Source organism: Falco rusticolus, chromosome 1 (assembly GCF_015220075.1).
Source record: "Falco rusticolus isolate bFalRus1 chromosome 1, bFalRus1.pri, whole genome shotgun sequence".
In the NCBI taxonomy this organism is placed as follows: domain Eukaryota; kingdom Metazoa; phylum Chordata; class Aves; order Falconiformes; family Falconidae; genus Falco; species Falco rusticolus.
In genome coordinates, this window is record NC_051187.1 from 28,199,676 (window position 1) to 28,220,991 (window position 21,316).

Genomic DNA, 21,316 nt, shown 5'->3' on the forward strand with positions numbered 1-21,316 from the left:
TTTAAAAAAAAAAAAAAAAAAAGTCATGCCTTTCTTCTTAAACTGCATTTTGGGAGAAGATTAAGAGGAGGAAGGAAGGATATGACTGTTTCCAGGGGTTTTTAGTGTATTTGCTTCACACAGCGAATTAATATTCCCAATTTTAAATCGGGAGTATATTCTTAATTAGGGTATGAAATGTTTTAAAATTTTCTTCACTTTACAAATGGCTGCTTTTTCAATTAACTGTGCTTCCTCAGCCTCAGGATGATCTTTCTATTAGCAATACAAATTCTTTCTAATATTTTGTGAATACTAATTCACAAAATTAATTAAATGCAGACTTAACTCCGCAAATATACATTTTACCACAAAAAAACCCGCTGTCTCCCAACTACTGACTGATTACAGGCTTGTCTGTGATCAAGAGTATCACGTCCTAAAGGCCCAGCAGTCGGAACTGAAGGTAAGAGAGTTAAAACAAAAAAAGGTAGCAACTCAGTTGCCTCATCTCGCTTTTCAAATGCTCCAAGCCAGGGGGAGGGGGGGAGCAAATACAAATATCCAGAAGTTCAGGCAAAGTGGCCATGAGAGCGCGGCTGCAGTGCTGCCCCTGCCACAACACTGCAGCCGGCGCAGCCCTTCGAGCTCACGCATGTGTTGTTTGTGTTTAAACTCAAATAAACTGTATTTATTTTAATGTAAAAAAAACCCCAAAATCCAACCCCCAACTATCAAAGCAGCACTTAAACATAACCAGATTTCTGCTTACCAAACAAAAAAAAGCTTCTTTAGACAAATCTTAAAAGCTAATAAAAATTGAGACAGCACAATGTCATGCACTGTGTTGTTACGTTCACATACTAAACAGACACAAACAGATTTCCTAAAATTTAAAATAAACAGACATAAACTGCACAACTAAAGGCTCCCAGCAGAAGCTAAATAAGCAGACAAGAAACAGTTCATTCTCAGGAGCTTCCCCTGACTGATACGTATGTGCATCCTGGGGAGTGAAATCATAAGATGTGATTAAACAGTTACTGTCTAACAGGGGCCAGACAAAACTTGGAAAAACTTTATTTAAAAATGGCCAGCATGGGTCAGACCCAGCCCTCTGGGAAAGGGATGCACCTAGCTTTGAGTCAGGTGGCTTGAAAGGGCACAAGCCCAGGATACGTGGCTGCTGAACACAAATACTCTTACGAATACGCTTGCACCATTACAAAAAATAACTCAAGTATGGGGGAGAAGACTACTAGAAAAACAGCAACCTCAGTATTTTTGCATCAGCATATAGATAAAAAGTGCAATGCTAGGAGAGGACATCTTTAGAGCATCAAGGCTTACAACTTATTACATCAACTAAGGAAAATGCATTCACTGCATACATATGGTTTTGTCATTTGCCAGGAGATGAGCAGAACATGAAGACTTAGAAGAGAGGGCATTGCCGGGGGGGGGGGGGCGGGCAGAAGAGGGGTTCTGATGAGGGGGGTAGCAAAGCAGTATCATCTAAAACGTTCTCTTTGAAGTATTAAGAAAGTCAGCTTGTAAAAATTAATGGATTAGACCTCCAGCTGTTCAATTCTCAGCTTTAAATTTAAAAGGCATTTCACTTTGGAACACTGGCACATAATCCACAAAATAATTTAAATTTGTAAAAAAAAAAGCTTTAAAAAAATGTTTGCACTAAAAAAGACTTCTAATATTTCCTAATGTTTTAACTGCACCTACACAAAAGTATTTGCAAAGGAAAAGCAGCTAACTACAAAGAATGTCAGTACCTTTACAAAAGCTAGTCGTGTCATCACTATGTGCAAACTGGCTCTATCTACAGAATAGCAAAAATTCAGATTTACATTTTCAAAGTTGAGAAATCGAACCAAGACCAGAAAAGCCAGAGCAGACCTTAAATTTCCTGGAAGATTCCACAGCCTCACCTATTTAATTTCCATAGGGGGTTCCCTGCCCTGCGTCCCTCACCCAAGAACCAGTGCTGAGGAAGTGCACAAGCAAGCCCCGTTCTAAATATACCTCATTAATGGAAGCTCTCCTTTTAAAAACATCCCTCGAACAAATGAAACAAGGATAATTCTGTATTTAAATAAACACCACATCAATCTTGAAAATGTCCTGCAAACCATAAGCGTGTCTTTACGGGTGCAAAATTGTTCTTTTCAAGGACTTAAGATTTGTCAGTGAGGGGTCTGACAGCAAGCGGCCGTGCTGGGCAGGCAGAGCCCGGCGCCCAACGCCCGCTATCCGTGCCACCTGCATTACCCGTGCCGCCTGCGTACAAAGCGCTCCAGCCTAAAACATGTTAAGGACGATCTATTTCATGCTAGTGATAAATCAGGGATGGGTCCCACTAGCCACAACTGGACCGGTCTCATTTAATATCCTCAATGTGTTCTAGGAAATATGTAATTAAAACTGTTTATGGTATTTCGGTAAATGTAGCATTCAAAAAGCCTATGTGTTAGGCCACCTGAAGATTCATTTCAGAGCTGGCTTTACACTTTTTGTGGATACTCTACTCTCGCTTGTCTTTAATAGAAATACACAAGAAACCACAGACTAAAACTGTACAGTAATTTGTCTAGTACTAAAATTTTATATGGTCACATAAAGAGGTTTTGCTGTACCAAAACCTCTCCCTGGTACAGAACATTGCGGAAGCTGGGAGTCAGCTGTTACAAATAAAAAGCAGCCCACATATTTTCAGGTCAGACTTTTGTTTAATGCCTTATCCTTTGCTCTATACAACTAACAATAAACTGTGTCTGTAGGTACTGTGGGTTAATAATGTTTTTTAGGAAAAAATTATTTGCAGTTCTATGGCAGAGCATTCCACTAGGTCATTGGTAAAAAAAACAGGTATTGCACATTAAAAATTAAGAGCAGACATGGTGTAATACATCACAGATCAGAATAAATCTATGCTGTCATCTAAGCTCATATATTAAGTCTAATTCATTTCCTTTTACATCACATGTAAAGATCTGAAGCACATTCACATACCAGTTTCAAGAAATATATCCCCCAAAGTCTGTCTCATGCACTCTCTCACAGCACGCATGTACAAAACAACCCAGTTAAAACTTACCTCACAACTAAACATGCCGTTATAAAATGGGCCGTGACATTCACAAAAGCAAGCATCACGATGCAAACCAAATTTGTGATCTGCATTAACTTGAATACAGCTAGACTCTCTGCTAAAATGAGCGGAACAGGTAAATGTAAAGATCAAAAATTAAGACAGACAGACAGACGAATGGATGCGAAGGCAAACAGAGGGACTATGGTAGTTACTGAAATGCCAATAAATTCACACACTTTCTGCATTCAACATCTTAGTGCATTATAGCAGCAGCATCAAACACTACTGAAAGCTCTGCCCCTTGCCTTCTCTAGTATTTGCCACAAAGGTCTACAAACACACTGCTGCAGGACGTTTATAAAACAAAGGAAAACATTTCTAAACAGGACTATTTTCTAGTAGAAAATACTAAAAATTATAGTCGGTCAAAGTAAACAATAGAGTGTCACTGTAATTTACATGAAGCCAAGCCAAGCAGGGGCAACTTCTCAGTAATTATATTTTTTTTTAACAGGTCGGAAGAGTTTAAAGGATCATATTAAACCCAAACCTAATGCCCACTGAACTCTCTCCTGCGATACGCAACAGGAGCATTCCTCCCTCATAAATCTGCATGCTAATCCAGATCATTTATTAAAGATGTGTATTTCATATCTGTGGAGTATATCGCATAACTTCTTGGCAAAGGCAACAGCATTTTTTCCCACTAACTGTTAAAATACCTCGTGTAAGTTTAAACAGCCCTTTCAAGCAAACAAAGCAGCACCGGGAATCACAGATCCATGGCTGCAAAGTGCGCTGAGCTTCGTCACTGAACTCATTTCCAGCAGCCCTTACTACAGCGCAAACCTGTTCCGAATCACATACTGCCTTCAGTGATATTGTTTGAAATGCCTCACCAGAGGTCTGACAAACTCGGTCTCGGTAAACAAACCTAGTCCCTTGGTAAAGCCTCCAAAAGAATTCAGCAGTATTTAAAATAAAAGCACGCAGCAGAACATACGAGGAAGAGAAAGAAAACAAAGGCTCCCAGCTGCATCTGGACCAAATTTGACCTTTGTTAATGTTATTTGGTAGTCATTTACCGATGTTACGTACTGCTTCGTCAAGAGTTCTGGCCTGCTGGCTCATTCAAATGATAGGTTCAGTGTTACGATGAAATATTAACAAAAACTCAAAGATGAAAACTAACCGTGCTGCACTGCATGTGCCCACCAGCGCGGACGGACGAGTCCAGCGGCCACCGAGCAGCTGAATATATTCTCAGTTTTTCCAATCAACGCTCGCACAGTTCTAGGTTACATATTGATGTCTTCACCTGACATCTGCAGCGTGGGACCTTCACAATTTCAATTAAAAACTAAAACAAAACCCCACCAGCACTTAATTACTGGGTTTCTAGAGAATACTAATCAACATTTCACTGAAAGGGAAATCATCCCGGTTCAGTCAAACCAGGCAAAGCAAAACCCCACCGAACTGGCCCTGCGTTTTAAAGTGAATTTGATCTGGTTATTCTTTGTTAGCTAGGGCCGCGGTGCTGGAAGTCAACACGACCTCTCCAGACTCAGTATTATTATACCTCACTCCCAGCTCTAGCTGCACGGCAGAGGAAAATATGAAATTCTAGAAAGCATTTGGGGGGGGACATGACACACCAAACCATCACCCACTTCACATCAAACATGGTAGCACAAGAAATGATGTATTGGAGAATACTCCTTATGGAAAATCACATTTCAGCGAAGATCAACATCCAGCCAGCCCTGACAATGTTAAATTCAGAAACAAAATGCAAACACATGCACAGAACTCGTAAAGGCTATCACCAAAGGATGTAGGTGTGTACTTGTTACACGGGCACCTACAGCTCAGGTGTCTGAAACAACATTATCTGCTCCCATCTACCTTTAAAATTCACAGCTCACACAGATTGCTAGATACTAGCAAATCATTTTTATGGCATTATGAGAAAAAAAAAAAGCAAAAAAAAAAGCAGTAAGTCTTGAGGAATCCGACCAGCCGTTAAAACAACTCAAACAAGTTGTTTCACCCAGTAATCCCAGCATTAACAGAGTATTTGAAAAGTTCCCAATTCTGTTGCGTTTTGGGGAGCCTATCCGTTCCCAAGCTGCCCCTCCACGGCCGGCAGCAAAGCTGGAGCCTGCGGTCCCTGGCGCAGGAGGAGCAGCGGGAAGGCAGCTGCCGTGCCCAGCACTCTGCTGAGGGGCAACCTGCCCTCTGACACCCGCCACCCCCTCCTCCATCCTGCCCCGGACCCGCTGAGCAGCCGATGCGGATCGCGGCAGTGCCACAATAGGAATAAATCACCGAATGCCTTCCCTCCCACCACGGCAGGTGTAATTAAGAAGCCCACCAACAATGCCTATGTGTTGGTGAGGGAACTGGGGTCTAACGACTAATCTCACCCTTAACAATACAGCACAGTAATGTGAAATGGTGAGCACTCCCCCAGCGCAGAACTGCAGCGCATTTAGGAACCGCTTGAAATTTGGAGGAGTGCTGTCTGAAGGCTGCGCGTTCAGCCTGCACGCATACACCAGGGAACTGCTGGAACAGACACCACGAATGCAAATCCCAGCCGACCAAAAAGGTTTAAAATCTCACTCGCTGGATAAATAAAGCCTTTTCTTAAACACAGTCTCAAACACTCGGGGGTATGCCAATGGAAAGCTAAATCATTTCTACTAACCGAGGAGAACAGCCTGTTTTGTTTCACCTATTGTATCTTTACCACTTCCAACAACAGTTAAAGTAAATTCTCCACTGGTCTGTATGAATTTCCTCATCTGAAGAACCAGCCCATTCAAATCCTTCAAGTGACTAAAGTGTGAAACAAAACGAGTGCCTCTATGCATTGTTGTAAAACTGCTTTGCTATTTTACGTTAAGCCTCCGAAATACTAAAACATATCCTTATATAGGAACACTGATTAAATGGTTTTCCTTCCAAGTGATGAACTGTTTCAACAGCAACATTGTGGTTATCGCAACCAGAAAGCAATTACTTATTTCACTAGATGTTACTAAGTATAGCGGTGATCAAAGTGAACGTAGGAGTGCTTAAAGGACATTAAAGCAAGCATTGCTCCATATGACACATATACACAAAATATACGTAATTTTAAGCCAGATTATGCTTTTAATAAATGTGCTGCTCAAGATTAAATCCCTGCTGAGGACTTTTTTTTTTTTTTAAACCCATGAAATTAAGATCTATGGAGTAAGTTACTCTTAAAATCTAATTCTAAATAGCGCATGGTGTTGAGATCTGCATGTCTGTATGCGTGTGTGAGAGTGCACACATAACGGGGGGTGGTGGTGGTACGTGTGTGTGTGTGTGCGTGTGTTGTGAGAGAACGTATATATGTGTGTGAGTCTGCCAAGGTAGAAGTGACAGGAACTGTGATTTGTGCTAACTAGCTATTGATCCAGTCAGATCTAGATGTTGTGTACAAGAAACAATAAAAGAGAAGGGGCCAGGAAGGATGCTGTGTGCAACTCCATTTAAAAATGGAAAAGAAGGGCCCCAAACAAACCAATTTATGTCCTTGCCTGGGTGAAGCATGGAGAATGCTGATGGGCTTCCTAGAGTCTGCTGTGCATGCTAAACACTCCCGCTTGAAATGAGTCTCCTGCGCTGGGCATTAAACATGAACAAAGAGACAAACCATGGGGGCTAGGATTCACGCTTCAGAAACCCAAAGCTGGAAAGCCAACCAGAACTGGGGGTAGGAAATTGCCCAGTTTTCAAACCATCTCCCTTTTGATTTTCCTAACACCTTTCTCAGCAAAATTACTAAATGTGGAAGACTGTAAAAAGTCACTCTGCAACCACCAAACGTAATGAAAACAATTTCAAACTACACCAGCAGTAGCAAAACATCAGCTTTCCTAGGCACAAATAATGAGGTTATATTGCGTAAATTACGCACGTGCACTTAGAGCACATCAAAAAATTGCCTGCGAGCATTCATACAGCAGGTACACGCACGTGCATCTATTGTAATATTCACGCACACCATCAGGCAGTTTGTAAAATATGGCTTTGATAAGAGAAAATAGAAACCAATTGAAGGTATAATCATCTTTATCTTAAACAGCGTTTATAATAGAGGGCTTTCCATTAAAATATTTTTTCCCTGAGCTTGGGGAATAATGGTGCCCTCTGGACACAGGGAAGGACCAAAAATTACAACTAATGTTGAAATTAAACATCTGTCAACTAAGCAAGTTTTATACCAGCAGACCCAGAGCTTTATTTTAAATTGCCTTTCTATTAAAGAAAAAAAAAAAAAAAAATCTCAAGAGCTTTTCAGTCCAGTATTGCGCTGCTGGCAGGCTCTTATTGCAAGCGGGGAAATACCTGGAAGCGGAGGGACAGCACCGCAAACAAACGCCTGTGTTCACGGTTTAGGAAAATCACTTTGGGAGAAAAGGCTGGAAGGTTCAGCCAGCACGGGGCTCTGCAAGAGCCCCCTCCTCAGCACTCCGTGCCCAGCAGGGCTCTGCGGGAGCCCCCTCCTCAGCACCCTATGCCCCGCGGGGAGCCCCTTCCACAGCACCACCCTCTGTGGCCCCCTCCGCAACACCCCAGGCCCATCATCACAGCCGGGGCTCTGCCGGGAGCCCCTCTGCTCAGCACCCCGCGAGCCCCCCGAGCCGTGGCCGCCGCAGCCCTCGGGGGGCCGCTCCCCAGGTGTGATGGGGACGGGGCTGGCAGTCCAGCCGTCACCCGGGCCGGTCGGGCAGCGGGCACTTCGTCCCTGCCACTGGCCACCCGGCAGAGCCAGCCAGCATCCCACAGCCCGTTCCCAGCATCTGCCGAGGTCCCCACCGGGGATGGAGCGGGCCTGGGGCTGGCGTATGCCCAGCATCCCGGTGCTGCAGCCCCACCGCTGCCCCTTCCCCAGGCAGCCCCCCACGCCCTCCCCCAGGGGCCAGCACCCGCGCGGGACAACCAATACCTTCTTTGCTGGGGTTCGGAGGCTTGGGCTTCTCCCAGGGCGCCATGGCCTTGTCCTCCTCCTGCCCCTCCATCAGGGCCTTCTCACCAGGCAGGTACCAGGTGGAGTTGTGCTCCGCCATCAGGGAGTCCAGGTCGATGGTGCTCATGGCGCCCTTGACGCCCTCCGAGCAGCAGCTGCCCAGGTCGCTGTCCCCGTTCTGCCCCGCGCACTCCCCCTTCTTGCTCTTCAGCCCCAAGGGCTGATCTTCCGAGATGCTGAACTGCTGCCGCTGCAGCTGGATCTGCGCCTGCAGGATCTCCAGGGGGTGGATCTCGTCCTGGGCCGAGGTGCTCGTGGGGGTCCGCACCTGCTCCATGCTTGGGGTGCCGGGGTGGGCGCCTGCCGTGGTGCTGAGCCCATAGCTGTCAGGGGTCGAGGTAGACGTACTGAGGAGGCTGAGGGCCAGGGGCTTCTGTCCGTTGAGAAGTGCGTGCTCCCCGCGGGGCAGCTTGGGCGAGCCGCTCAGCAGCGGGCTGCGGGTGGGCTTGGAGGCGGCGTTGTCGGAGCTGGAGGACACCTCGTCCTCGTTGCCGTAGCTGGTGCTGACCTCGTCGGGAAAGTCCACGTGCGGGGAGCTGCCATCCGACTTGGTCACGCTCTGGATGCCGCTGTCCAGGGAGGACATCAGGTCGGGCTGCTCCCCCAGCAGCAGCTCACCACCCTTGCCCCAGGAGGGTGAGGTCAGGGGCTTGTCATGCGGGGTGCCCCCACCACGCTCCGCACCCGGAGCCCCCGGTGGGCCCCCCGCCACCGCCGGCACTGCCGGCTGCCCCGGGCTGACACCGGCCCCGCCGCCCTCCGTGGCCGAGAACTTCTCGAAGAAGGTGCCGGGGCTGACGTGCCCGCTGTCCCGTTTCCGGCGGCCCCGCCCCCGCCCGCCGCCCGCCTTCCCCTCGCCACCGGCCGCCGGCTCCAGCGCGTAGCCAGGCGAGAGGCTGCTCTCGGCAGGCAGCAGCGGGGCAGCACCCGACGCCTTGCCCGCGCCGCCCCCGCCTGCCGGCGGCCCTGCCGGAAAGTAGTCTGGGGCGGCGGGTGGCGGTGGGTCGGGCTCAGCCTGGCTGAGCTTGCGCTTGGCCTCGGCTGGGCTCTTCTTGTTGAAGGTGACGTTGAGGTTGGGGGCACCCAGGCTGGCGATCATGTTCTGGCAGGCAGTGGAGAGGGCGGCCAGGCAGCTCTGCCCGAAGACGTTGTCCTTGCTGGCCGGCTTGCTGAAGGAGCCCAGCGAGAGGGCGCCCAGCTTGCTGGCGGCGGGCCGCGGCGGCGGTGGCGGCGGGAACTCAGGCGGGGGTGGCGGATAGGCGCCCGGTGAGGCGCTGAGGGCAGGTGCAGCCCCATGGGCCGTCGGCTGCCGCGCTGCCGCTGCAAAGGGGAAGCTGGGCTGGGCGGCAAAGTCGGCGGGGCCGCGGCGCTCAGCGGGGGCGCTGGGCAGCGCCACACCACCGCCCGGCGACTGCAGCTGTGAGAGGCCACCCATGGCGGGCGCAAATGGCGGGTGGACACCCGGCGAGGGCAGAGCCTGCGCCGGCCCCTCGCCCGCCATCCGCAGCGGCTCCTGCAGCCCTAGCCCTCCAGCACCCGGCCGGAAGAGCACGGCGGTGCCGCCCGGCTGCAGGCCCAGCTCGTGGGGGGCCGCCTCGGCCGGCAGCCCTGGCGCCGCCATGCGCCGCGGCAGCAGCTCCCCGGGCGGTGGCGGCCCCGCAAACCAGGCGCTGTCAGGGGCCAGATGCGGCGCCGGTGCGTCGAAGCCGCGGCTGCTGCCGCCAGCCTCCCGCTCAAAGGCAGGCGGGGGTAGGCCGCCGGGCGGGCCCACCTCACCATGGTGCCCCAGCTGCTGCAGGCTGGGCGGCCGCAGGCGCTGCTGGCTGCGGGAGGCCATCTGCTTCATCACCAGGGCTGCGTTCTGGCGCTGCGCCAGCGCCGGGTGCTCGGGGCCGCCATGTGGCAACGGCCCCCCAAAGGCCTCGGGCGCCGGTGGGGTGAACTCGCCCGGCAGGCCAGAGTAGGCCGTCGGGGAGAGGTGGCTCTCCATGGCGGGGCCGTGCATGCCGCTGCCCCAGGAGGCGCAGCGCTCGACGCCGGGGTTGCCAGGGAAGTCGAACCGCGGCCTCTTGGCGACGCTCACGTAGGGGGCATCGAAGTGCTGCAGTCTTTGATTTGGTGGCTGTTGCGGAGGAGGGTGCTGCATATTAAACACGGGGTCGGTGTAGGGATGCATATTCCTGTTCTCCAGTCTGTGAATAGGGTATTCAAACTGTGCATGCTGGTTCTGCATTATGGGCCCATTGTCCTGCAGGTTGGGGTTGGGAGCGTTGGCTTCTGTTTGCTGTTGCCTAGGGATGGCTGGCGGGCAGGAGTTCTGTCTGGCCAGCAAGCCCGGCGGCTGCTGCGGCGGTTGCGGCGGCGGTGGCTGCTGCTGCTGCTGCATCAGGGGGTGCCTGGCGCTGGCCCCTGGTTCCAGGCCGGCCGACATCTTCCGCGCCCCCCCGAAGCGCTCAAAGAAGACGCCGTGCTGCTGTGGCGGGTGCGCCTTGGCCACGGCCATGCCCGGCGCTCGGGGCAGGGCAGGCGCCCCCGCGAAGCTGCCGCCCGCTGGCACCTGCCGCCCGCCGCCGTAGTGCGGCAGCTGCCCCTCGGGCTCCGACGGGGAGAAGACGGGCAGCTCGAAGTGGCCGGCGGGGCCGTCGCCGGGGTAATTGTATTCCAGCGAGTCCACGCCACCCTGTGCGGGCAGCCGCCGCTGCTCCAGGCCGTGGGGCTCGGAGGAGCCGGCCGCCGGCAGCCCGTGGAAGGAGGCGGCGCGGTTGGGGGACTGGTCGAGGGGCAGGCAGGGCGCCGGCACGGCGTGGCTGGAGGCGCCGGCGCTGTGGTGCTGGAAGTCGGGCAGGTTCCCGGGGCGCTGCTGCCCGAAGCCCTCGCCGCCCTGGCTCTCGGCCATGTGCTCGTAGCCGTCGGCGAACGCCGTCTGCCCGCCCAGCGCGCCGCTGTAGCCCAGGAGCCGGCCGCCGTGCACGCAGGAGGCGCCGGGGTCGGGCCCGAAGTTGCCGCCGAAGTGCGGGGGGTGCTGGTGGGGGTGGTGGGCGCCGCCGTGGCCGCCGTGCGGCTGCTGCCCGCCGAAGAAGCCGTGCACCGGGGGCTGCATGCCGCCGCCGTGCAGCTCGGCGGGGCCGCGGCCCGGGAAGCCGTAGGCGTCCCCGGCCAGGCTCATGTTCATGCCCAGGAGGGGCGGCTCGCCCAGCGCGCCCAGGGCCGGGTCCACCGCCGCCGCCGCCGGGCCGCCGCCGGGGAAGGCCGGCGCCTTGAAGTGCGCGCTCATGCTCAGTCCGGGCTGGCCGAAGCCCCGCTCCGCCTGCCCGCCGCTCCGGCCGCTGCTCTGCGGCTCGAACTGCTCCAGCCCGAACATCCTGCGCGGCTCCTCAGAAGGGCATGGCCGCTCCGCGCCGCGCCGCTCCGCTCCGCCGTCCCGCGTCCCCCGCCGCCCCGCTCGGCCGCCCCCGCTCACATCCTGCCGCGCCGCCGCGCCGCTGCCACCGGCCGCCCGCCCGCTCTCACCCCGGCGGCGGCTCGCCGCTCGCTGCCGCCCGGCACCGGCCGCGCTGCGTTGCCCGAGAGCCGACGGGGCGGCGCGCCGCCGCTCATAGGCTCCGGCGCCCGGGAGCTGCGCGCCGCATCGCCGGCCCGCCGTGCGCTGCCCGCGGCTCGCAGGGCTCCGGCGGCGGCGGGGCGGCGGGGCCGGTGCGGGCGGCGGGGCCGGCGCTGCGTGCGGGCGCTGGGAGGGCTGCGCCGCGCTCCCCGGCGCGCTCCCTCGCTCTCACCCGGCGCTGGCGGAGCAGCAACAAGTTTTGCATTTCAGCGATGAATTTCAGCCATCGGGGCTGCGCCAATGAGCGCCGCGCGGCCCGGGGCGGGGCTCGCCGTTAAGGTGGCTCCGCCGCCCCGCCCGCCCTCCCGCCGCGCCGCTCCCCGCGGCCCCTGCGCGCAGCCCCGGGGTTCTGGCGGCCCGGCCCCGCCGCGCGGCTGGCAACGGCCGGGGGGGCTCCCCGCGCCGCCCGCCCGGGGGACACCGCCCGGGGGACACCGCCCGGCGGCCGCGGGCTGGGTACGGAGCGGTGCCGCCGTCCCGCCCAGAGGAGCCCGGCGGCGGGGGCCGAGCGGCGCGCCCCGTCGGGCCCGCCCGGGCGGGCAGCCGGAGCCGCGGGCTATGTGGGGGGGAGCGGGACACCCGCCTGCGCCCGGCCGTTACCGGGAGCGGGGCCGGCAGCGGCCGGCCCCCCCGCGGGGCAGGGCACCCCTCGGGCGGGCGGCGCTCCGGGTGCCGGCAGCTCGCACGTGTCGATGGTTTAAAAAAAATCAAAATGAACATGACTCCCACCAAAAAAATGAGACCTATAAATAAGCGGCCGAGAAGTATTTGTATATGGCAGGAGAGTTTTAAAGGGATTTTTTTTCTGCAGGATCAGGATGCTGCGCTGTGATTAAATATTGATTTTGTGTAATTAGTTTTCATGTGAACTATCCTCCTTGCTGATGGCTTGGAGATTTCAGAACTGGAGAAGAAATGGAATTGGACATGGAAATTATTACTTAGCCAAGTGACGGGGGGGGCGCGGGGTGCGGGGCTGGCACCGGGGCAGAAAATGAAGTGCGCGCGGCCCGGCAGCGGCACAAAGGAATAGAGGGGGGGGGGGGGGGGCTCGGGAACGGCGCCCACGGCGGCGGGGTGTGGGGGTAGGGAGCCGCCGGCCCCTGCACCCTTGTGGCCCCGCAGAGCGGCAGCGGGCCGGGCCCACAGCGGCTCCGCAGCCCCCCGGGTCAGGGCAGGGCAGGAGCCCCCCCTCCGGGCAGGGCAGGGTCCCGCCCGGGCCCGGGGCTCCCGCCGCTGCCGCCGCGCACCCTCTGCGCCTGCGTGCGCGCCGTCGGAGCCGGCTCTTGCGAACGGGCACAGCGCCCCCTGGCGCCCGCCCCCCCCGCCGCCGCCCGGCCGCCCCCCCCCCTCCTGGCTGGCAGGCAGCCGCGCCCCCGGGCCCCCCGACGGCGGGCAGGAGGGACGGGGCAGGGCCCCGGCGGGGACCGCCTCGGGGCATCGGCCCCTCCACCCTCCCCGGCCTGTCCTGCCGCGCTCGTCGGGCGGCCCAGCGCCCCGGGGTACGGCCCGGTCACCGCCCGGCCCGCTCTCCACCGGGGCCGCTCGGGGCTGGGGGTGAGGGGGGTGGGGGTGGGGGGGGTGTGTGCTGGGGACAGCCCCCGGGGCCCGCCGGTGGGCGCAGAGCGGCGGCATCCCCGGAGGGCAGCACCTGTCCCTTGGGGCAGCGTTTAACGTAGCCGGGGGCATCCCAATGGCTCACACACACACACACACACACACACACACACCACCCACCCCCAGCCCCCCCAAGCCCCTCTTCCCATGCTCAGAACAGCTTTCTGGCTTTCGTGGGAGCCAGATCCTAGCCCAGCAGAGAAACTGGCTTCTGAAGCGCATGGGGACCTTCACTGCACTGAGCTCCAGGAAGCCTGCCCACCGTGTGCCCACCGTGTGCCCACCACATGCCCACTGCGTGCCCACTGTGTGCCCACCAGGCCTCCTTCCACCTGCACACACGCCGGGCTGTGAGACGTGCTGCCGGCAGCATGTTAGGTGTGGGGCACGCATGCCCTGCGCCCAGGTGGGCTTCGGCAGCAGCAAGGCAGGCACATGCCGGACACAAAGCCCACGGCAGACATAGCACTGCTTCCCGAACTTGGGAAAAGGGGGATGCTTTTGTTGAGGAGATACATCTATTAGTGCGGAAGCGATGTCTCTGTCACACAGCGGATCGTTCTGAAGTTTGTTCCTTGCAGGAGCGGCATTAACGACGTGCTTTGGCTTTTGCTCCCAAGGAGGTGGTGTCTCAGCAGTGAGAGCAGCAGGCCTGCCCAGCGCTGGGCTGTGGCTGCCAAGGCTGAGCCTGCAGGGCTCGAAGGAACAGCACGGCACGGCACGGCACGGCACAGCATGGCGGTACCTCTGCTCATCCCATGTACATACGTGGAGTGCACTGGGCTCTTCACTTTAATTTGTTACTGCCTCAAAATGGTAATAATTAGTTGTGTAAACTAGCATTCGCTTATTAGCTGGTATTTCACCGGCCAAAATGGCATCTGATTTAAATCTGGATTATATATAAAAAAAAAAAACCCACAAAAAAAGCTGGATTATATTTTAAGAGTGCCAGTCAAAAAACTGCAACAGAACAAGTAAAAGCATTGCAAGCCAAAACAACATTGGCGTTTTACTGCATGTCCTGCCAGTACAGAATTGCCCAGTGGGGCTGAGGCTCTCCGGCTGGTCAGTCTTTAACATGGGCAAGAAACGTGGTCAGCTCTTGCTGGGACAGATCGGCAAGCAGAGCGTCTACCTCAGAGGAGTAACACCACTTTTACTACAGCTAGAACCCTTTTTTTTCTTTCCTTTTGGTGTGTCTGCTCTACAGTGGCCTAAAAAGATACTTCGTATGTAAAGTGCTACGTGCCAGGTGGACAATATATCTGTCTGGAGTATTATTGGAGGGAATTACTGTTGTAATCATGGTGGGTTTCATTTGCAGTTGACCCTTTTTATCATGGCTTCATTGTCATGTTTATGTACAGGTGTTTCTCTGGGGAAACAGTCTGATCGCTCCGCACAGCGGGTGCCATGAGAGGTGTATCACAAGTGGCGTGGAAGAAAGTCGCTCATGTAAGGTGACTAGAATTCTGCTGGGAAGAATTATTTCTAGTGATGTAAAAGGACCTCAGGCCTCTCTGAAAACGCAGCTCTTTCCTAAGGCCGGGAGTTGTGCCTTTCATAGATACATCCTGTAATGCTGCCTTCCATGGAAGACACCCAACGCTTCAGAAAAGACAGATTTTTACTCATTTAGAAGATTGACTTTGCATTTTCTAGGCAATTCAGACTCGGTTTGTTCCTCAAGTGGAGCAAGCATGGTCTACCTGAAGAGCAGAACGATGCTGAGAAGGAGGATACACTTAGGACAGCGACTTCCTTGGGCCGTGGGCTGACCAGCTTAAATGCTTCCAGGCAAGTGTTGATCCTCCTCTCTCCTCCTTCCTGTCTGTGCCCAGCGGCCGGAGCTGCAGGTGTCCCTGCCAGGGCCAGCGGCGAGGCTGGCCTCTGGGTTCTCCAAGCAGCTGCTAGTGACTTTCCCGGGCTGCTTCACCCAAAGGCTCTTCTGCTCCTCCACTGCCAGCCCAGGCAACACCGACTGCCCGGAGCAAATTCCCAGGCTGGAGGTTTCGGCACAGTAATTCACCGGCAGCGCTGCCCAGATCCAGCTGCAGCTCAGCAGCGGCATATAACTGGCCGATGGCAAATATGGAGATAGTATCAACCTAAATATTTTGACAGTAAAAACAGTGATTAAAATGGCAAGGTCCTATACTAGCTGCAGCGTTCTACAGGCCCGTGGTGTAAACCTTCACTGTTTGTTAAATGTCAGAAGGCGGCTTAACCCTGCTTTCTAACTTGGAACATGTTCTGGCTAAAGGCGCCCTGGGGCTGGCAACCTGCCGTGCACCTCCTGGCTTCCCAGTGTTGGGGAGCACTGGCCGGAGGCTGCCCCTGGACCGTGACCAGCACCATCGGGAGCACTTTGGTCGCAACGGGTCACAGTCACCCAGCCGAGTAGAAGGGAGCCTCTCTCAAATTGTACCGAGTACTGAAAAGTGTATTTTACAAAATATATTTTTACTTTCAGTCTTTGGTCATCTTGGGGGAAGCAGGGAAAGGCATTATTTAAATAGTTGTAGCTGCAGGGGATTATATTCTAAATTAACAATAGTAATCACTCCTGCCAAATCCAAAGTTGAGGGGATTCATTTATTTCGACTTTCAAGACAATAGCACAATTTGGGGTTTCATACTGCAAGCTCTGAACACCAAATGGTGGGGCTGAGTTTTTTTAAAAAAATAATTCAAACAACATCAATTCATCAGACTTGAATTCAGTTCTTTCCACTGTGCCAGTTTAACTTGCACTGAGAAAAGTTGCTGCTCAGCAAAAAAAAAAAAAATAAAATAATTCCTTTTTAACAAAATGAATGCATCATACATAAAACATCACGAACCATACAATTAGTAAGCAAATGTAAGAGTTCAGCTCAGTTCATAATTATTCAGCAAACCTATTCAGAATGATTTTTTTCTCCCTGCAGCAATCAACTGTGTGGGCTCATTACCACTGAGAATCTAACGAAGAAACCACCACATAAACTGTACAAAACAAGCCCATATGCTAGCAAAACTTCAGCCCGGCTAGCCATTAGCGACAAGCCTTTTAAAGCCTTCCATGGAGCAAAACCACAGCTTACTTTCGGTGGTGTTTATACCCCCAGCTCTGTAAGGATACTTTTTCATTCATATGTCAGGCTTCAGGTGTATATAAATTTTAGCTACCAAATAGCCTGTGCAGTGTTTGGTAGTGCAGCCATCTGGAACAATACAAAAAAGCATTTGGTTGCTGCTACACGTTGTGTACCAGCCAAAGTGATGACTCCTGTCTTTAGAGCATGGGCTCCCAACAGTTACTTTGCAAAAGCCGATAGTTGTTTCTTGGCAGTGTTTGCTGCTCCTAGCAGGGATATTCAATGAAAAGACTTTGAATATTTTGAAGGGCAGGTCTCTGCGCCTGGTGGCTGACATTATCAGAAAGGTTTTCAACATTTCTGTCTGCAAGTTAGGGAAACTATTGCATCTCCTCTCTCTCAAAGTTATAGCAAACATGGTGACTGGACCAACTCGGGGGGGAAATATATGAAATAATGAGATGAGCGTGACAGCATGGCGAAGGCGGAGCAGCAGCACGAGGACAGGCATTCCTGCAGAGGAGACAATGTTTACTTGTGTGCACTTGCTTTAGTTCCCAAAAACGGCCGAGTTTTGGGTACGGCAGTGGTCTTCCCCGGCAGGGGCTCCCTGGGCCCTGTGTGGCACAGGCTGTGCCCGCAGCGGGCAAAGGGCTGTGTCACACGGGGGTCTGGCGGCTCCGGGGGGGGTTTGCTCAGGGGCAGCCACCTTGCTGGCCTCCAGAGCTGGGAGGCACTGGGGAGTGCACTGAAAGGTGGAAACCTGTCCGGGAGTCCAGCCTCCTCTGTTGCTTTGTGTCCTTCCCTGCTTGAATGGCTGGAGGTGACTATTTAGTAATTGAGATTAAAGACAATTTCGTCTGTAAAACCTGCTTTGCATTCAGTTTCTGAAAAGTTTGCCTCACTGATGTGAATATTTTATGCTTAGTTTTGCCAACCATGTTGTTTTCTGGAAAGTTTGAACCAAATTCCTTCAGACACTTGACTGCTTCCCATTTTAAAAAATGCATAACTGAATAATAAGAGTTAAGGGACTAAAACTGTTCCAGTCGTTTCCTGCGGAGCCGACAGCAATTTCAGAACTCAGCCCTTCAGAAGGATTTTCCCGTTTGTTTTCTCTGCAAGGTTGGTTTAGTTTCTTTGCATCTCTGCAACCTTAAGCTGTGTATTTTCCCTGTTTGATTCTTCAGGCAGATCAGTATGGATCATGGTATTTTCACAATATTGGTAAGTTTTTCCATTGCTGCAAACAGCTTTTTTTACATCGAGTATATTAGGTCCCATTTATGTCATTTAGGTGAAAACCTTTACAGCACATGGGGCACTTGGGTGTACATGCTGGACACATTTAGATTTTTCCAATTTAGATCATTAAGAAACAGGCTAGTGCTAAAATTTTACAAAATTGAGATTACAGTTAGTAAAACCACTAGGAAACACTAAAGCAAATTTCCCCATGTATGACGATTGTACTACAGTATATGTACCTTGTGGGCTTTTTTTCCCCCCTTCAAATTCCCATCTCTAAAACACACACCGTAGGGTTACACACTTGGTTGCAGTGGGCAGAAAAAAGAAATTAGATCACATGTATAGCACAAAATAATTAGTTTGGCTGCAGGAACACTAGAAGTTTTATATTTCCTAAAATAACTCAGTGAAACATAAATAAAAAATAGTACCTCTCTATACGGATAATCGGTATTTAACTCTCCTCAGTATTTTATGACGGAGTTTGCATGATCGACTTTGTTCTGTTGTTTTCTTAAACTTAAACCAGGTGGGAATTTATGTAAGCTTGGTGGAGCAGGAATGATCTTTGAGCATCTGGAAAGTCTAGCTCACTGTGGGTGATGCCAGCAAACCACTAAAGTTAATTCATTTTTCATCGTCTTACAAATTGTGCTATTGTGAAAGCAGAGAAGCAGAGGCTGTTTTGTAAAGTCCTGATGACTTCATTTTCCCCAAGTGTTAACTTCATGAGAGCGTTCACCTTAGCACTTCCTTTTTACATCCCAAAATCCCGTGGCATTTTACACGTTGCCTTTGCAAGTCCTTCCCTTCTGTCACTCGCATGACAGTGTCCTCCTGCCCAGGCAGAGCAGGACCGCGCTGGGGGAGCAGCTGGGGCTGTCAGATGCAGTTTCAGATGTCGCTGTTTTGCAGAACTCACCTAGCATGGACCAGATTGGTGTCTCCCGGAGAACCTCCCATGGGGACCCACAGCGGAGCATCCCCACTTTTCACTGTCACCTAACGCCCACTGAACCGCCCAGCCTCGGCTGAGGAGCAAGCTGCGGGCAAGAGGAACGCTTGAGAACGTGGTGCCCAGAATGCAAAGCCACCGGCAAGTAGACCCTCCTGTATCTATTGTTTATCACGCTACTCCACGAGATTTCACAGAATGACTCGCGATGGTGAGCCTTGGCTTGTCGTCCTGTTTTGTCCAGGTTAAACCCCCCAGTGCCTCTGCCCAGGCGCAGGGTGAAGAGCCGTGCCAATGCAGCAGGCTCTCGGTGGGCAGCACGGCAGGGCAGGCAGCGGGCTGAGGGGGTCTGTGGCTGTGGGGAGATGCCCTGACACCCCCTGGACAGGGATCCCAGCTCCTCCTGGGCCTTCGCACGGGGCTGGATTCCATCCACGCCAGGTAAGGCGTTATTTGCCTTTTTGACAGGAATTACTGACGAGTGGCACACGCAGTAGCCCCGGGTACCCCTGCGCCAGCCACCACCTCCCCCGCAAGGACTCGAAGCACCAACCCCCCCCTGGCTCCCCGCCACAGGCACAAAGGGTTAAACATCTCCTGCCATCCATAACCCATCCTTCTCCAGGATCACATGGCCCCTCAGCATCCCTCTACAAAAGGCCTGATTTAATCCCGAAGCAGACTCACATTGTACTCCAGCCTTGCAGCGCTGTCAGGCTATCGGGTTTCCAACTCATATCCAAGGCACAGCCCAAGCACAGAGCAGGAACAAAGACTTCTTTGTTACTGGGGGGGGGGGCGGGAAATCCCCTGAAGATATTAGCAGTGCAGTAGAGTTCAAACTGTTAAATGATTCAAATATTATTTAATGAATATATTTGAAATGAGGTCTCACAACCCATAACACTTTTTAGATCATCATTTACAAAGAGCCCGCCTCTTCGTTTACTTCTTTACGAAGTCGTTGCTTTCAGTTTTTAATTATAGCAATTTTGCTTCCAAGCTTTTTCAGGGACTTCGGTTCTTTTTATGATACAGTTTAGCTGGTGACTACCGGATCTTTCACAAGTCCTTGTAATCACGTTCCCTTAATTTACCTCGCACCACATTTCTGTGGCCACAAGAACCGAGGGAGATGGAGAAGCAACAGCATTAGGTACTGTTCCAGAGGGTGTCAAACCCAAGCATTTAAAATTAGAAAATTTGTTGAATTAGTGTATCAGGATTTTAACTGGGATTGGAGAAGCACTGCAAAGTTCAAATACCTTGAGTTTCTTGTTCAGGCCTTGGATACACAATTCTAAAAGAGAAAGCCATAGAATTTTAAACAGAAAAATTAAAGAAACCAGGTAGAATGGGTGCTAGAAAGAAACGTGTCTCCAACCTGAGGACATAAAGTTTCAGAACTAAATTTGAGTTTACTGTGCTTATAGCAATGAGAAATCCAAGGCTGCCGTGAAGCACGGAAGGCAGATCCTGACCTGCAGGGTAACACGCTGGTGCATCCAGGCTGTGCTGATGCACGCCGAGACTGGCGTTTTGAAAAAATACAACACATCCAGGATAAGTGGGGGGAAGGAGCAACAAAGCAGAGTAAGTACAAGAACAAGTATCAAAACAAGTAGAAGAACACTACTTCCAGGTTCTGTCAGCAGAGTGCATTGTAAAGCAAAACGTAAAATACATACCCTCGGCACTAGCAGATCCTTCTCGTCTCTGTTGCCTGGGGGTGTGTGTGTTACATTCAAACAGCCACTTCAGGTGCATCTCTGTGGAGGGAAGGGGAGGAACATCAGAACCATAACCCACTACTCAAACAGAGGCAGCCTAAGTGAGACAAGATCCCGCATAGCCTTGAACTCAAGACAAATTAAGTGTCCAGCCTGTCCTCATGTAGGCAATGCTCAGGTGGAAGTTATTGAAAGCATGCCTCCAAAAGCTGGGTTTGACATATCCTTCTTTTAAATCATGGCAAGTGCCAGAACTTTGCTCTTGGCGTGGTTTGGCAGCAGGTAACGAGAAGGGGAGGAGGCTATCCAGGGTAGCAGTGGATAAAATATCCCCAGTGGCTACATGCCCCGGTAAGAGGCATGAGGCATGGCAGTCACCGTCCTCTAGATAATGTCTGTCTCATTTCCCACCCTCCTCAGATCTTAGAGACACTCTTTTTTCCTCATGCAAAGAATGCTTTCCCTCCTTTGGCAAGTTCCCTTTAGACTGTTCATTTCCAGCCCAAGTGTGAATAAGGCTGAGTCAAACCTTGCCAGGCAACACTATGGTCTTAACAATTAGTTGCTCTTGATTAAAATTAATTTTCCATATAAATTCAAGCCAGTAAAAAGTCTTTAGTAAAAAGAGTTACAAAACTACAAAGATATTATTTTTCTGATGTCTCTGTTGAGACATAATTCAATAGAGAAGACTATTGAATTGTATGCACTGAATGAAAAAAGAAAAAAAATCACAGTTACAGCCCCAAGTTTCAGACTTTGCTCTAAAACCACGGCACCATCCCAGGCACTCTCTCTTTTTTTTTTTATTTCTCCCCGCTGCCAGTGGCCCATGTAAGAAATATCATTCCCCAAAGGAAACTCGTAGAAAGATTAATTAATGACAGAGGCATAAATAGTGAATGTGCCTGCAGTTTTGCAATCGC

The 21,316-nt window shown here is 52.4% G+C and overlaps 1 protein-coding gene across 2 annotated transcripts in view; it reads right to left on the reverse strand.

Moving 5' to 3' along the window:
- Positions 1 to 11,607, reverse strand: part of MN1 (MN1 proto-oncogene, transcriptional regulator) — a 111,942-nt gene extending 100,335 nt beyond the window's left edge. For both annotated transcript variants that reach the window (XM_037375287.1, XM_037375288.1), the window contains exon 1: positions 8,073 to 11,607. In XM_037375287.1, coding sequence (XP_037231184.1) covers positions 8,073 to 11,514 — 3,442 coding nt within the window. In that variant the 5' untranslated portion in view covers positions 11,515 to 11,607. The remainder of the gene's footprint in view (positions 1 to 8,072) is intronic.
- Between the last annotated feature and the right edge of the window lie 9,709 nt (positions 11,608 to 21,316).